This window comes from Peromyscus leucopus, chromosome 22 (assembly GCF_004664715.2).
Source record: "Peromyscus leucopus breed LL Stock chromosome 22, UCI_PerLeu_2.1, whole genome shotgun sequence".
In the NCBI taxonomy this organism is placed as follows: domain Eukaryota; kingdom Metazoa; phylum Chordata; class Mammalia; order Rodentia; family Cricetidae; genus Peromyscus; species Peromyscus leucopus.
Window position 1 is genome coordinate 3,133,214 of NC_051081.1, and position 14,723 is coordinate 3,147,936.

The 14,723-nt window shown below is 60.8% G+C and overlaps 4 protein-coding genes across 4 annotated transcripts in view; 2 read left to right on the forward strand and 2 right to left on the reverse strand.

Annotated features, from left to right (window-relative positions):
- Positions 1-1,012, forward strand: part of Ranbp3 (RAN binding protein 3) — a 44,975-nt gene extending 43,963 nt beyond the window's left edge. The window contains 1 exon segment of the mRNA XM_028863344.2: positions 62-1,012. Coding sequence (XP_028719177.1) covers positions 62-105 — 44 coding nt within the window. The 3' untranslated portion in view covers positions 106-1,012.
- Positions 942-2,600, reverse strand: Caps (calcyphosine). Its single transcript, XM_028863345.2, has 4 exons — positions 1,977-2,600; positions 1,722-1,899; positions 1,438-1,644; positions 942-1,362 (listed from the first exon to the last, which is right to left on the reverse strand). Exons 1-4 carry the CDS (start codon positions 2,057-2,059, stop codon positions 1,261-1,263), a joined length of 570 nt encoding a protein of 189 aa, XP_028719178.1. The 5' UTR covers positions 2,060-2,600; the 3' UTR covers positions 942-1,260.
- A 1,811-nt stretch (positions 2,601-4,411) lies between these two features.
- On the reverse strand, positions 4,412-7,493 carry Vmac (vimentin type intermediate filament associated coiled-coil protein). The gene is made up of 2 exons (XM_028863349.2): positions 7,297-7,493; positions 4,412-6,198 (listed from the first exon to the last, which is right to left on the reverse strand). The coding sequence occupies exons 1-2, from the start codon at positions 7,485-7,487 to the stop codon at positions 5,883-5,885; spliced, it is 507 nt and encodes a 168-aa protein (XP_028719182.1). The 5' UTR covers positions 7,488-7,493; the 3' UTR covers positions 4,412-5,882.
- Positions 7,494-8,384: 891 nt separating this feature from the next.
- Ndufa11 (NADH:ubiquinone oxidoreductase subunit A11) lies at positions 8,385-12,475 on the forward strand. Its single transcript, XM_028863348.2, has 4 exons — positions 8,385-8,578; positions 11,278-11,370; positions 11,519-11,641; positions 12,319-12,475. The coding sequence occupies exons 1-4, from the start codon at positions 8,482-8,484 to the stop codon at positions 12,429-12,431; spliced, it is 426 nt and encodes a 141-aa protein (XP_028719181.1). The 5' UTR covers positions 8,385-8,481; the 3' UTR covers positions 12,432-12,475.
- Positions 12,476-14,723: the final 2,248 nt, after the last annotated feature.

The following is a 14,723-nucleotide window of genomic DNA, read 5'->3' on the forward strand; positions in this document are numbered from 1 at the left end:
CCGCCCCGCCCCCGTCCGTGGTGGCTGTGTGCTGGGTCTGAGGGACCTGCTCTTCCCACAGGCACAGGTGACGAAGGGGATGGCCAGACCCCTGGGAGCACATAGCAGCGGAGCCACTGCGTCAGGCTGCCGCTTTGTCGTCTGTCCGCTGCCCGTCCCTCCCTGCAGGCCGCAAAGTCACGGTGGTGTCTATTGCTGGGGTGGCCACAGGCTGGATCCGCGTGTCCCTCTGCAGCAGACGGGGATGCCAGGATGTGGCCTGGGACTCAGACCTCATCATATTGATGAGCAGAAAGAACGCTCCCGCCCTCCTCCTCCTCCTCCTCCGATCGAAACGGCACATTGACACTTGTCACCGCTTCTGCTGGCTCAGGCCTGCCTGGCCACCCAGCCTTGTGGTGGCCGCCTCTCCTGGGCAGCAACAATTCAAACTCCGGGCTCAGCGTTCTGTTGAGAGAACCTGCTGTCGGCTGGCTTCCCGCTCTGCCAGGTCCATGTGGCTAATGCCTCTCGCTGATTCTGATGACGTGGCTTTCACTGGCCTGGATGAAGCTGCTCATGGGCTGAGCTGACTCGTCCCTGTGGGTGGCGCCCGGCCCCTACAGCGAACCCCTAAGTTTGGGCCTGAGAACACCTGTCTAGACAAAGGTGACGGGCCCAGGAGGGTTCTTGCGCTCTTGCCCACCCACACCACCTGGGCCTCCTTAAGCAGATACCCGGCGCAGCACGGCCCTGAGGTAACCACCATCGAGGGCCCTGAGAGGCAAAGGCCCTGCGGAGGGCCTGTGCTTGGCGGAAGACGACGCCCCCACCCATGGACTTTGTGGTTCCATCTCTGGCCAGGGAGCCAGCAAGGACACCAGAGGCTGCCTGGCAGATGGGTCACACTCTGCTTACAGCCTTAGCCAGCCAGTGACAAGTGACTCGAGACGTCGCCCATGTGTTTTGGAACATTTATGTAAGATTGTCATATGAAATGTATTTGAGAACTGCATTAAAACTTTTAACTAAACCCTGGCCGCCTGTGCACCTGGCAGCCAGATGAGCTGGGTGTGGCCATGGGGCCCTGATGGGGTCAGTGGTGAATCCAGGCCTGCGGGTGCCCCTGCAGCAGACCTGGTCCAGCCGGTTCTTCAGCCTCCCTTCTCACACGTCCCCCTCCCTGTGTCTGCTTGGGGCCCCAGGACCGTGGTGACAGGGTAGCAGGTGGGTCAGGGGACTAGGCTAAGGGCAGCTGCGAGGCAGGTGGGGGCCGCCACGTCAGAGGCGCCAGGCACTGCTCACCACGGCCACGAACTCGGAGTCGGTGTCCATTGAAGCGCTGAGTCCGCTGTAGTAGTCTTGGAACTCAGCCAGTGTGACCTGTGGGGGTGCACGCCGTGAGGGGGGACCCAGGCCAGGCATGCTGCCCCTGTGGGAGGTACCAAGTGAACACACCTGCCCGTCCTTCTCAGACGTGTCAAAGTTGTCGAGGAATTGGCGCAGGGCTTCGTCCTCCGTCCACTCTCCACTGCGCACCTTGGGGTGAGCCCGGCCACTGTAGACCCCCCGCAGGTCATCCACAGTCACCACACCATCGCCAGTCCGGTCCAGCTTGGCAAAGGCAGCTGCCACGACAGCTTCCCGGGCTGGGGACATGGGGGGCTGTGGGGGACAGTGACTGAGGAGCGAGTGCTGGGACCCTCGCCAGCCCCGCCCTCGGCCTCTGAGGCCCCCCTCACCCGCAGCACCCGCAGGAACTCCTCCAGGTCCAGGGTCCCGCTGCCGTCACGGTCCCAGCGCCCACACAGCGCCTCGGCCTCTGCCTCCCCCACCTCCAGCCCCAGCTGCCCCAGGCCCTGCCTCAGCTCCCCTGCATCCAGGGTCCGGCTGTCATCCTTGTCCAGGCGGCGGAAGAACCTGGGGGTCAAGATGGGGCTGCGTGGATGGGGGTGCTCAGGCCGGGAGGCGCCGCGAGCACTGGGCTGAGGGCTCACCTGGCCAGGCCCTGGATGCCCACGGCCCCTCGGGACAGACACTGAGTCCTCAGCCTCTCCACGGTGGCGTTCACGGTGTCCATCGCCAGTGCAAATGAACAGCTGCAGAGGCACAGAACCCCCAGTGAGTTTCCGTACTCGGCTGGCCTGGCACAGAGCGGGTGATGCCACACGGCCCAAGGACACCCCAGCCACTCGCCTGGCTTGCCTGTGTCCCCGAGTCTTGCCTGTGGAGCTCCAGGGAGGTCTGTGCGTCCTGCCTGGCACAGCTGTTGCTAGGCAGTATGGCTCCGGGGACTGGGAGGGGCCCAGCTGTAACTCTTTCCATGTCAAGCACATTAGCCAGCCTAGAAGGGCAGGCGCTGTGAGTCCACGGTAGCTTCAAGCCTGACTCGAGACTTGGGGCACACAGCTGTCCCACTCTTGACTACATGGGATAGCCTGGCCTAATCCAGTCGAGGGCTAGTTGGACATGGTGGCACAGGCTTACCACCTCAGCTCTCTAGCTGTTTAGACTTGAGGTGGGGACACAGCTGAAAGTCTGAAGCCAAGTTGGGCTACTGACTGGAACTACATTAAAAAATAGAAAATAAAACCCGGGGCCTGGTGGTACATGGCTGTAATCCCAACGCACAGGAAGACAGAAGGGCAGGAGTTCCAGGCCACGGGACTGTCTCTCTTGTATAATATTAAGGGAACCAGCCTCAATATTATACATCCCAGGGGCTCAGGAGAGAGAACTACTAACGGCGAGGACTATTTTTGGGAAATAGAATCTCAGCACACCGAGCTCTATAGTCCACTTGCTTTAATTCCTCTGGCATAACATCCTTTATACACAGCTTCAGTTCTGTTCTCGTGCCTAGCTCCTTCCTTTCCTGATTTCTCTATATTTGTCTACTGTCCCCTCTAGGTTCTATCTTAATCCCTTCATCTAGTTCTGTCCCTTCTAGGTTCTCATCTATCTAGTTCTTTCCCCTATCAGCTCCTCTCCCTTCTCCTGTCTCATCTGGCTCTTCCTCATCTTGTTCTTCCCCATCTGGCTCTTCCTCATCTTCCATCTCGTCCCTCTAGTCCTCTCTTCTAGCCCTTCAATCTAGTTCTTCCCCATCTCAGTTCGTTCCTCTCAAGTTCTTACCCATCTAGTTCTTCCATTCTCTTCTCTCTTCTCCCTATGCCCTGGAAGTCCCGGTATATAAAGGGGGGTCCGAGCTAAATTGTGTAAAGCTATTACTTAACGTCCACCTCTCCTAGGCGGTGTCTCCTTGTGGAATTTACCATAAGTCAGGAGACTTGCAGGTGGGTTGTTATCACTGTTAGTCCTCGGAAGTTGGGCGCCCACCTGGGTGGTGTTTCCTGTAGTCCTTGAAAGTGGCCAAGGCAGATAATCTGATTCCAGAGAAAGCCTTTCCTGAGGCTGTTCTCCAAATACCTGGAATGTGTATGTCCAGAGAGTGATCAGTCTACACTGTTAGTCCTTCTTAGGGAAAAGTCAATTGGGAAAGCTATGAAGGCACACATGATTTTCATAACAGAAGACAGCTGATATATAACAAGCCAAGTAACACCAAAAACGCCTTGGGATTTGGCTTCCTCTGGAGGAATTCCCTGATCCCTCCAGGTAGTGACTTTGCCATAACCAGCTGAGTTCTTATGATATATTCCTGCGGCCTGCAGCATGTCTCAAAGTCAAAAGAAAAATTACCCATGCGTTTGCAAGCCAACCAGTGTCCTGATTCAGTTCATGAGAAACTGGAGTGACATTTTGCTACCCAAATGCATGGCCTGTTGTACTCCACACACTGGCGAGGAGCAGGAAAATAGCCCATTGTTTTCAGTTTGGGTTCTGGGTATGGAACCCAGAGCCTTGGCAAGCCAGGCAAGCAGTGCCAGGTCACTCCCCGGGGACCATTGCTTTTCTGTAGAGAAATGTAAAATAGAATTAACTTAAGAGTTAGTGCTGGGGTAGAAACCAGGGTCTCAGTCCACGGCAAGCAAGCCTTGCCTCTAAGCTACAGCCCAAGCAATTCTGAGTCTTAATAAGATACAAGGCTGGGAGTAATCTCAGCACTACAATTCCCCACCCCCTAGAATCCCCCAGGGATGGGCTGGGGGCGTGGCCAGGAGTGAAGCCCCGCCCACAACCCCCAGTGAGGGGCTGGGAATGCGGTCAGGGTGGAGCCCCTGCCTAGTAGGGGACTGGAAGGCGGGACTTGGGTAACGGGAGTTTCAATATGCTCCTTGTCCCCTAAATTGGAAGTGGCTTTGGGCTTGTTTCCCTTCGCTTTGGCCTGAGTTTCCTCAACTGTCACTGGGAACAGCCTGTGCACCGAGCAGCAGGGCGCCCGACTCCACCCCACTCGGGTGTAAAACCGTCCCAGGATGCCGGCAGCGTCCTCCTCAGTCCCCACGGCAGGAAAAAGAGCAGCCCAGGCTTAGAAACAACCGGTTTATTCCAGTGCAGACAGGCCCTACCCGCCTCCCCTGTACAAACAACCCCCTTCTTCTCTGCTGAGGGTCCCAGACAGGAAGTCAGCACCGTCCAGGTTCAGGGGCCAGCTGAGCCCCTCAGGTTGGAGCAGCCTCTTCCCTCCTGGTGGCTGCTCAAGGGCAATGCCTTGAGCTTGGGGACCATGGAACTCACCAGGCAGCCGCTGGCTGCAGCGGTGTGGGGACCCTCGCTCTCAGGGCTCTGACAGGCAACACAGCCTCACCATGGCAGGTCGGGGGCGGCACTGAAACCAGGAGCTAAAAACAGGTTCTCTTCGGGTATCCAAAGGAGACTTGCTACAAAGACACCACTGTCCCCAGAACAGGGCAGGGGCTCATCGGATGTCCAGGAGGCTCTGGCTGGTGGGGGCCTCACCGGCTCTGGCAGGCACTGATGTCGACAGGAGGCAGGAGGACCAGAAGTTCAAAGCCAGCCCAAGCTACATAAAAAGTTAGAGGCCAGCCTGGGCTTCACAAGACTATGTCTCAAAAAGCCAAACCACCACAGTGGCCGGCAGCAAGCAGGCTGTAGGAGTAACCACAGGGAGGCTGGTCAGAGGCCCTCCGGACGGGGCATTTGAGAAACCTGAGTGTCATGGGGAAAGCACGGAGCGGGAGGCACAGGGAACAGACAGTGCAGAGGCCCTGAGGCAAAGGCTGAGGTTTTCACTGGTGTCTTGACCTGCCTGCTCTCCCCAGAGAGAAATTAAACAGATCCAGGACGATGATTTGTCTTCTTATACAGAAGCAACAGAATGTGAAATAAAGAGGAGCTCCTGCCCTGGACGAGGACGACGGCTCAGGAGGCCTAAGAGTAAGAAGGGGGTCACATCAGCGGGGCTGGTGACTCACACCTATATAAAAGCACTTGGGAGGGCTGTGGGGCCCAGGGAAGCCCAGGCTATGGAGGGAGACCCCACCTCATAGCAAAAATAAAAACACAAAGCCCAAAGAAGACAGGGCCTGGTGGTGGGCGCCTGTCACCCCAGCAGAACTCAAGTCACCTCCTGAGACAGCAGTTAGAGGCTAGCCTAGGCTATGTGGGACCCCATCTCAAACAGGAGACAGCACAGCTTCAAACTGAGACGAGGGGTCGGACTCCCACTACTTCACCAGGGCTGGGACGGCAGGCGTCCGTCCGTCTGTCAGGCTGCCACCACGCCTGTGCATGATGCGTGGGGGGCTCTACCACTGAGCCGCCACCCCAGCCTTCTTTATTTTGGGGATTATTTCAAATCAACTGAATGTAGCGGATGCCCCAAGCACTGGGGAGAAAACTGTTTTAAGTGAGAGCTTGGCCTTTCGCTTGTTTTGATGTTTAGATGGGATCCCAGTAATGTCCCAGGTCCCCTCCGGGACACTGGTGATGTCCAGGGCCTTGGCCACACACCCTGAGATCTGGACCGCCAGGGCAGCTCACACAGTCGTCCCAAACACGGCAGGCTGAAGCTCGTCCTGCCCCCCCTCCCCAGTGCTATTGCTCAGGGGTGGGCCAGGCCCATCGGGAAGGAGCTGGCCCTGGTTGCTGGCCAGCAAGGGGCCCAGGCGCTCGGCCTCCTCCAGGGCGGCCAGCAGCCCAGCCAGGGGTGGTCGCCGGCGAGCGATGTCCTGCAGTAAGTCAGCCCGGGGCTGCAGCTGCTGGATCATCTGGTCCCTCTGGTCCACGGCGGCCTGCAGGCTGCGGACGGCGGCTTCCGAGCTCAGAAGCTGCTCTTGGAGGGCAGAAATCTCCCTGGTGAGGGGCCAGAGGACGTAGTTAGGACCGGGGGTGGAGGGTCTGCACCTGCCTACGCTGGAACCCTCAGAGGCTCCTAGGTCCCTCCTCCACTGCCTCCTTATTTGCATGCTTGTATGCATGTTCACGTGTCCACATGGAAGTTGGGGTACAGCCTGCAGGAGTTGGCTCCCTCCTTACATCCCATGGGATAAAATTCTTCATCTTTTTGTTCTGTTTTTCGAGACAGGGTTTGTCTGTGTAGTTCTGGCTGCCCTGCAACTCTTACTGTAGACCAGGCTGGCCTGGAACTCATGGAGATCCTCCTGCCTCTGCCTCCCATTCTTAGTGGCAAGTGAGTGCCCTTACCCACAGTCATCTCCATTGCACTGGTAAAGGACCCCAACCCACAGCATGCCTGGAGGCAGGGTTCCTCCCAGCACTCCAGAGGTGGAGGCAGAGGGATCCGGAGCTGAAGGTTATCCTTGGCTAACAGTGCCTTCAAGGCTAGCCTTGGGGGGGGGGGGAGACAAACCGGGGCTGTGGTGGCGCACACCTTTAACCTCAGAACTGGGGAGGCAGAAGCAGGCGGATCTCAGTGAGTTCTAGGTCAGTGTGGTCTACAAAGAGAATCCCAGGACAGCAGAAACCCTGTCCAGAATACACCAAAGCAAACCAAACCAATGCCAGTGTTGTGTCTCCTTCAGGAGGACTTCCTCGTGGCCCAAAATGGTTGCCACAGCTCTGACATCAAGGCCTCGGGTGCTCTGCGCCTCTGTCTACCGATGTGGCTCCCACCCAGCGGCCCCTGGGACATGCTCTTCTCTCCCATCTCCTCCGATCCTCAGGCGGGCAGTACAACGGGATTAGGCCTTGCGGGACAGCTGGCCCCGTTTGAACAGTTTGAGACACTCACGTAGCCCAGGCTGTACTCTTAACTCCCCCTGTCATCGAGGCTGGACTCGAACTCCTGTTCCTCCAGCCTCAGACTCCTCAGTGCCGCGATGCCAGGCACGCACAGCTCTGGAGAGCTTTGCTCCTGGTTCCCAGCCCTTGCCGCCCGCCTCCTCCGCGAAGTCCGCCGGGCTTCCCTCCCGCCCCTCCCCGGGGCCTCACCGGTCCTTGGCGCGGCCCAGCTCGTCCAGGGCGGCGCGCAGCTGCTGGTCGTGGCGGGCCAGGCGCTCGGCCTGCGCGCGCACCGTGCGCTCCGCCGCCAGCAGCCGCGTCTCCAGCTCCGCCGCGCGCCGGTGCACGGCCGCCAGGTGCGCGTTCGCCTCCCGGATCTGCAGCGCGGGCGGCGCAGACATGATCGCCGGCCGCCGCGCAGGCCCCCCCCCCCCCCGCCCGGCCCCGCCCAGCGCGCGCTGAGGCCCCGCCCACGAACCCACCCCCTCCGGCGCCATCCTCTCCGGCTGCCGCCGCATTCATTGAAACCCTCTCGAGGCCCCGCCCTACCCCGAAGCTAACGTCGGGTGGCCACGCCCCCTGAGGGAGCCACGTGCCTTCCCCTTGGACTCTCGCTATTGGACACGTTCCCACGAGGGGCAGACCTAAACACGGCCACGCCCCTTAGGCGCCACTCAAGTCCTCTCAGGGTGCGCGCTTCTGTTTGGCCACGCCTCCGAGCCCAGCGAGGACTTGGGCCAGCGCAGAATAGGCCTTGACAGCCGTCATTTACGACCCTCACCCTACGATTGGTCTCTCTGCCGATAATCCCCGCCTCCCGGACTGGTCACGCCCCCAAATAGTCGCACGCGGTTCCGACTCAGAACGCGCAGATAACCACACCCCGCCCTCCTTCTGGATCCCTGAGCCAATGCGGTGGAGTCCAGCCTCTGCACTGCGATTGGTGTGCCCGCTGTCAATCTCGCGCGCCCGCCCGCCCCACGCTGCGATCGCTGTACTGCGATTGGTCGGCAACCTGTCAATCCCTTGGAGGGTGGGCTGTCAATCCCATCGCCGTTCTCTAGGCTAGGAGCGCCGCCTTAGCTGGGGACGGGCCGCGTCTGTCTTCCTGGACAGCGGCGAGCCTCAGTTTACCGTTCATTCCAGGAACGGAGTCACGGGTGTCTCTGCCCGGATCCGCTCGTGGGCGCGCGCGCGCGCCACAGCCCCGACGGCGTGAACGGAGACGACCCGCCCAGCCCGCGCCGCGTGCACGCGCACAGGCCGTGTCCGTGTCCGCGGCGCTCAATAAAGTTGCGCGCTGGAAGCCTCGCGAGAGTTGGCCGCGCCGGCTGCCCTTGAGCTCGCCGCGGCGCGGAAGGGTGCGCGGAACGGCGAGCGCGGCCGGGCGCAGCCATGGCCCAGCTGCTCCTCCGGTCCTACGATGAGATCCCCGACGGCACCGAGTGTCACCGCAAGACCTACATCACCACCGCGCTGGGCGGCCTCGTTGGTGAGCGCGGGCCCGAGGGCGGAGGGCAGGGAGCAAAGGTCGGAGGGCACGCAGAGGTCAGGGGCCCGGGCCCCGAGGTGCGGGCGCCCGAGGGTTTTGCGGGGAGTAGACCGGTCCGCGCGCCGCCCCCGGGACCCCGAGGGGTCAAAGGCCATCGTCGCGGTGCGGAACCCGCAGAACGTGAAGGTCTCTTTAGGGTCACGGGGCGATCGGGTCCTTGGAAGGTAACCGCAGGCTCGCTGTGTAGCCGAGGATGGCCCTGAGCGCCTGGTCCTCGGCCTCAGCCTCCCGGGTGCCGGGATGACAGGGCTGCACCCGGCTCAGCCGATGGAAAAGGTTTTGTTGTTGTTGTTGTTGTTGTTGTTATTATTATTATTATTATTATTAGTGTCTGTCTTGGGGTTTTCCAGACGGGCTACCACCGCGTACCCCAGGCTGGCCTCGAACTCAGAGCCGTCTGTCCCTGCCGCCCGAGCTCTGGGATCCAAGGCGTGGGCCACCGCAGGAGATACTCACTTATTTACTGTTATTTCAAGACACAATCTCCCTGCTAGCCCTGGCTGTCCTGAAACTCAAAGAGATCCTCCTGCCTCTGCCTCCGGGCGGTGGTGGTGCACGCCTTTAATCCCAGCACTCGGAAGGCAGAGGCAGGCGGATCTCTGTGAGTTCGAGGCCAGCCTGGGCTACCAAGTGAGTTCCAGGAGAGGCGCAAAGCTACACAGAGAAACCCTGTCTGGAAAAAACAAAACCAAACAAAAGCGAGCGCCACCATGAGTACCTACTTCTGGAAGATTCCTGATGGGACACACTTGTTAGCAATGTCAGACATCTTTTTGGGGTGCCATGGGGTCACCTTGGGCATTTGGAACTCTCACAGTGCACCCTCAAGGCCTCCTTCCTTCATTCATTCACTCACTGTGTACCCTCCAGGCCTCATTCATTCACTCACTGTGCACCCTCCAGGCCTCATTCAATCATTCACTCACTGTGCACCCTCCAGGCCTTATTCATTTATTCTCTTACTGTCCATTCTCCAGGCCTCATTCATTCACTCACTGTGCACCCTCCAGGTCTCATTCATTCATTCACTCACTGCACCCTGCAGGCCTCATTCATGCATTCAGTGTGTCCACAGGCCTCATTCACAAGTGTACGCCAAGGCTTTGCTCCCACCAGGCAAGTGCTGTAGGGTCAGATGAGGGGGAATTTTTGTTTGTTTTTATTTTGATTTGTTGTCATGGGGGTCTCTGTACATTGTCCTGGAACTTGTTCTGTAGACCAACCAGGCTGGCCTTGAACTCACAGAGATCCGCCTGCCCCTGCTGGGGTTAAAGGCATGCGCCACCACTGTCTGGCCATAGACTTCGGGGATTTTAAACCTGACACAGCATTGGTGTTGGAGCTGGAGGGTGAGTGTGTGTGCTGTGGGGCCGGGCTGGAGTCTGTCTCAGGTAGATGCGGAGCGGAGGAGGGCGGAGGAAGCGCCATGTTGGGGAGCCACTGAGGGCGGAGGTGGCAGTTGTGGCTGCTTGAGCAGTCTTCCCTATATGCCAGCCACCCACCTCCATTGTCCCCAGGCTTCTCCTCCCCCTGGGGGGGCTTGTTTCCTGCCTGGGTCCCCTAAGGGGACATTGCAGGAGGGCTGCGAACCTGCCTTCCCAAGAGGTCTAACAACTTGGGGAACTCGTGAATGAATGAGGCCCCGCAGGCTCTCAGTGAGTGGATGGGTGAATTAATTCCTGCCTTGCGGCCTGGCACCCGTTGGAGGGGCGGCTGGTGGGCGCAGCTGCTCCTGGAGCTCCCATGCTGCGGGTGGTGCTGAGACTTGGCTCTGCCTGTGCCGGGCTGTCGGGGAGTCGCCATGGGCAGCAGCTAGAGAAGGGGGGCAGTCTGTGACCACTGGCTCATAACGTGGTCAGTGACGTCACCCAGGGTCCCTGTGTTGGGACTGAGACTCCAGATCTGTAGGTGCTCAGTGCTCAGCTCAGGACTCCCCAGAGCTCCCCAGAAGGGCGTGTGTAGCACCTCCCTAAGGCTGGAGGGTGGTTGAGAGGCAAGACCCACTGACCCATGGCCAGCTCTACCAGGCTGGTGGCTCTGCCCCTGGGCCGCTTCACCTTTGGTGAAAGGGAGTAGCAGGGCAGAGTCCATCCAGCCTGGAGTGACGATGGCCCTTGTCATCGGTCTCCCAGTGGTAGGAAACCCGTGTCTGCTGCTCCGGGGAACTATGGGTGGGGGATTGCCCTGCCACCCACCCAGTCCTGGGCTCCTGGCTCAGCACCCACCCGGCCTCAGCTGAGCTATAAAACCATGGTGGGGAGTATGAAGTGCAGGGCAGCAGGGGTGGGGGAGTGGAAAAGCTGACCCACGGCGTGGCAGCGGGCTGGGCGTGGGAGGAATGGAGCCGGCCAGGTGTGGGGACACGTCTGGGCCAAGCCACCGGCACGTGGAAGGTCTGGCATCTCTTGAGCCCGATGGCTGCCAAGCTGGATTAGGCCCAGCTCCCAACCCCTCGGAAAATATGGCCTTTGATGGGAGCGGAGGAGGCGCTGTGGCGCGGCGCAGTTGACGGCACGAGGCCCTGGGTCAGGGAAAGGCAAGGGTGGCCCTAGGCCCCGGCCTGGCAGCAGTGGACCCGGGTTCGATTCCTGTTGATCCCGGCAGAGCTTCCCAGCAGCCTCCACCCTCTCCCCCCACAGGCGCCATAGGCTCGGCTTACAGCGTCGTGCTCAACCCCGCGGACACCCACCTGGAAGCCGTGGCCAGGGCTGGCCGCTACACGTTCTCCGCGGGTGAGCCAGCATCCCAGTGCCGGGACAAGCCTTCTTCCTCGCTGATGGGCAGCTCCTGGGGGGGCGGCACCCTGCTTTGTCTACACAGGGACAGGCGGGTGCCAGCTCACACTTCCTCAGTTTCCCCAACCGCCGTTGCCCCTTACAGCTGCCGTCGGAGCTATGTTTGGTCTCGCCACCTGTGCCAGTGCCCAGCTCCGCGAGAAGCCAGACGACCCCCTGAACTACTTCATCGGGGGCTGCACCGCGGGCCTGACCCTGGGAGCGCGTGGTGAGTGACCACCTCCCTGGGGTGGAGCGTGAGCCCTGATCACGTCAGCCTCCTCACTCTTTGTCCCACGCAAGACCGAGGCAGTCGCTGCCATGTATCCCCAGGGGCCCTGTGACAGGCCCAGCCCGACCTCTCACCTGCCCTGCTGCTGCAGCGTGCCAGGTCCTGTCCTGCCCACGGCCTTCGACGGCTGTGCCTTCCACCCAAATGTCGTGCCCCCCCCCCCGTGGTTGTCTGGGTGCTGACCCCTGATTGTCCTGCCGTGCCCCGCCACCCCACGTCGCAGATTGTCGGTGACTGTCTCCTGGGTGGGAGGAGCCTGGGCCCTGCAGAGAGCTACCCTGCCCGCCCGTCCCCCACCGTTTGGATGTGGACACTGGGAACGGATGCAGCCATCCCTTCCCAGTTGGGGCCTCGTGAGGTCTGGGCTCGATCCACAGCCCATCTTTGACTGGGCTCGGCCCTAGGCTGCCTCCTCATACTCTGTGTGGTCCTTGGGTCTGGCCAGGGGAAAGCCATGCTGGCCCTCCATTCAACTATGGGAAAGGCTGGAGTGGGGTGTTGGTACAGAATAGCCTGGCCTTGGTTTCCCCATTTCCAAAACTCCCTGAAGAAGCCGAGTTTGTCAAACCCCACCCCTTGGGAGGTTCCATGCCTAATGCCATCCTTCTCCACAGCTCACAGCTATGGGACTGCAGCTGTTGGCTGCGTGTACATGGGCACCGCGGCAGCCCTGTTCAAGATTGGCAAGCTGGAAGGCTGGGAGTACTTCTCTAGTCCCAAGATGTGAGCAGAACCCGCGCGGCGAATAAACACTGTCTCCCTTTGCCCACATGTCCTGGAGGCTTGCTTGCGGCCATGTGCCGGCAATTTGTGTGTGCATTCGTGTGTGTGTGTGTGTGTGTGTGTGTGTGTGTGTGTGTGTGTGTGTACGCATGTGTGCACGCAGATGAGATGACAGAGGTCCAGGCCTGCCCTGGACAGACACAGAGTTCAGAGGCGGCCAGGGAGAAGACTAGAAGACCACACACGCCTGCCCAGCGGCCCAGCATGGGTGCCAAGGCCACCGACCTGGCCCTGCAGTGGATGGAGGAGCTGCCCACTGGGGCCAGAGGGCGCTGGGGTTGAGACTGTGGTGACACAGTTCACGTTCCCACGGCCAGCCACCAGCGCGTGGAAGGAAGCCTGGCCACCCCACACTCAGGTTGCCGGCACCCCCCCCCAGGCCTGCCCCCAAAGCCAACAACTTGTGGAGAACACGCCGGGCCCACACACAGGTTACTCCAAGTTCCTGGGCAGTGGAGCAGAGAGTCCTGGATGGGCTGACCTGTCCTGCAGGCTGCCGCAAGCACCAGGCCCAGGATGGAGCCTGTCCTCTTGGCCAGGTGACACAGGCCCCAGCCCTGCCTTGCAGGGTCCTTGCCCAGTACCTGACAGCCCCATGATTTAGGTGGCCCCGGAATGCTGGCGACGCCCGGCCCAGCACTGGCTGAACTTCCTGGCAACCGTGGAGGAAGCGGCGGGCTCCAGCAGGCCGCAGCAGCTGTAAATCAAGCTCTGTGTCCCGCCTGAGGAGCTGCTGGGCCTGGGCCCTCGCTGCTGGGGGGCCGCATCTCCCGCCCTCCTGGAGGCCCAGACTGGCATGCCTCCTCTGCCTCCCTGCAGCCCCGGGTGCCATCTCAGGGTCAACTCCAGGACTGTTTGAGCTGGACTTGGGGCTCCTGAGAAAGGATGGGGATACCCGAAGATGTGCAAAGTACACAGAGCTCAGCCCCCAGAAGGCTGGAGTTCAGATGCTCTGGCTTTGAAGGCTGGGCTCCTGGCTGTGTCGTAACACTGGCAAGGAGCGTGGGCTCTGCTCCAGCAGACGGGAAGAATGACTTCCCTCTGTGCAGCAGGTCCCTCACGGCGTCCTGGTTTTGGATGTGTCCCCAGCGAAGCCTGAATGGATCAGGATGGCCACTTGGAAATGCACTCCTGTAACTTCAGACCACCATGGCCACCATTTCCCTTCCCTTCCGTCCTGCTGAGTGTCAGGGGCAGAGGGGTTCCACCAGCACCTGGCATGATATTGCCCTGCCCACTGGTCACTACTGCCTCGTCCCTAGGCCTGAGGAGGGGGCATTCAAAGCCAATGCTTTCTGCTTCCCCTCTTGCCTTCCAGGGTGCTGCTGGCTCTCCACACCGCCCACCCAGCCCTTTCTGGGCTAGCTGCCAGGGCTAGAGTGGCCTGCCAGGCCCCCCGCCTGCAGTCCAGACCCCCAGAAAGGGGCAGGATGGGGTGGCTGCTCACCGGGCTCCAGGGAGCCCCAAACCCAGGCCCCATTGGCCATAAACATTTACTAGCCAGTGAGGGGCTGACGTCACCCCACACAGAGGCCCCCATCCGGAATGTCCTGCGGCCTCCCGTGTGGAGCAGTGGGGACCGTCAAGACAGGCTCTCTGAAGGCCTGGAAGAGAGGGTCGTCCTCGGCCCGAGCAGGTGCCGGGGATGCTGGGACATAGCCTTTCATAGAATACACCCAACCAACACGCGGGCACAGACAGCTGTGGCCTGGCCACGTGTAGGCCGTGGTGTCTGCTGGTAAACCACACAAGTGTCAGCAGGGCACCAGGCTTGGACTGTGCTCGGGACTCCACCTCTACCCACAGCCCTCTGCCTTAGGACCAAGGACAAGCCGTCCCTGCAGCCCAGTGTCTGCCCCGCTCTCCTCCTCCTCCCTCTGTCCCTTGTTCCCTCTGCTCCAGCCACACAGGCCTTCTCCATGCTCCAGCATGCCAGCTCCATGCAGCCCCGGGCCTGGCCCTGGTGACCCCCTCTGCCCGGGCCTTGCCCTGGTGACCCCCTCTGCCCCGGGGCTCTTTCTGCAGGTGGCGCTGCAGCTTCTGTGTCTCCTCTGGTTCTCTGCTGCAGCCTCCCTCCTCCCCACAGACGCAGCCTCCCTCCTCCCCACAGACGCAGCTCCCTCTCCCACAGACGCAGCCTCCCTGTCCTCCCCACAGACGCAGCCTCCCTCCTCCCCACAGACGCAGCCTCCCTCCTCCCACAGACGCAGCCTCCCTCCTCCCCACAGACGCAGCC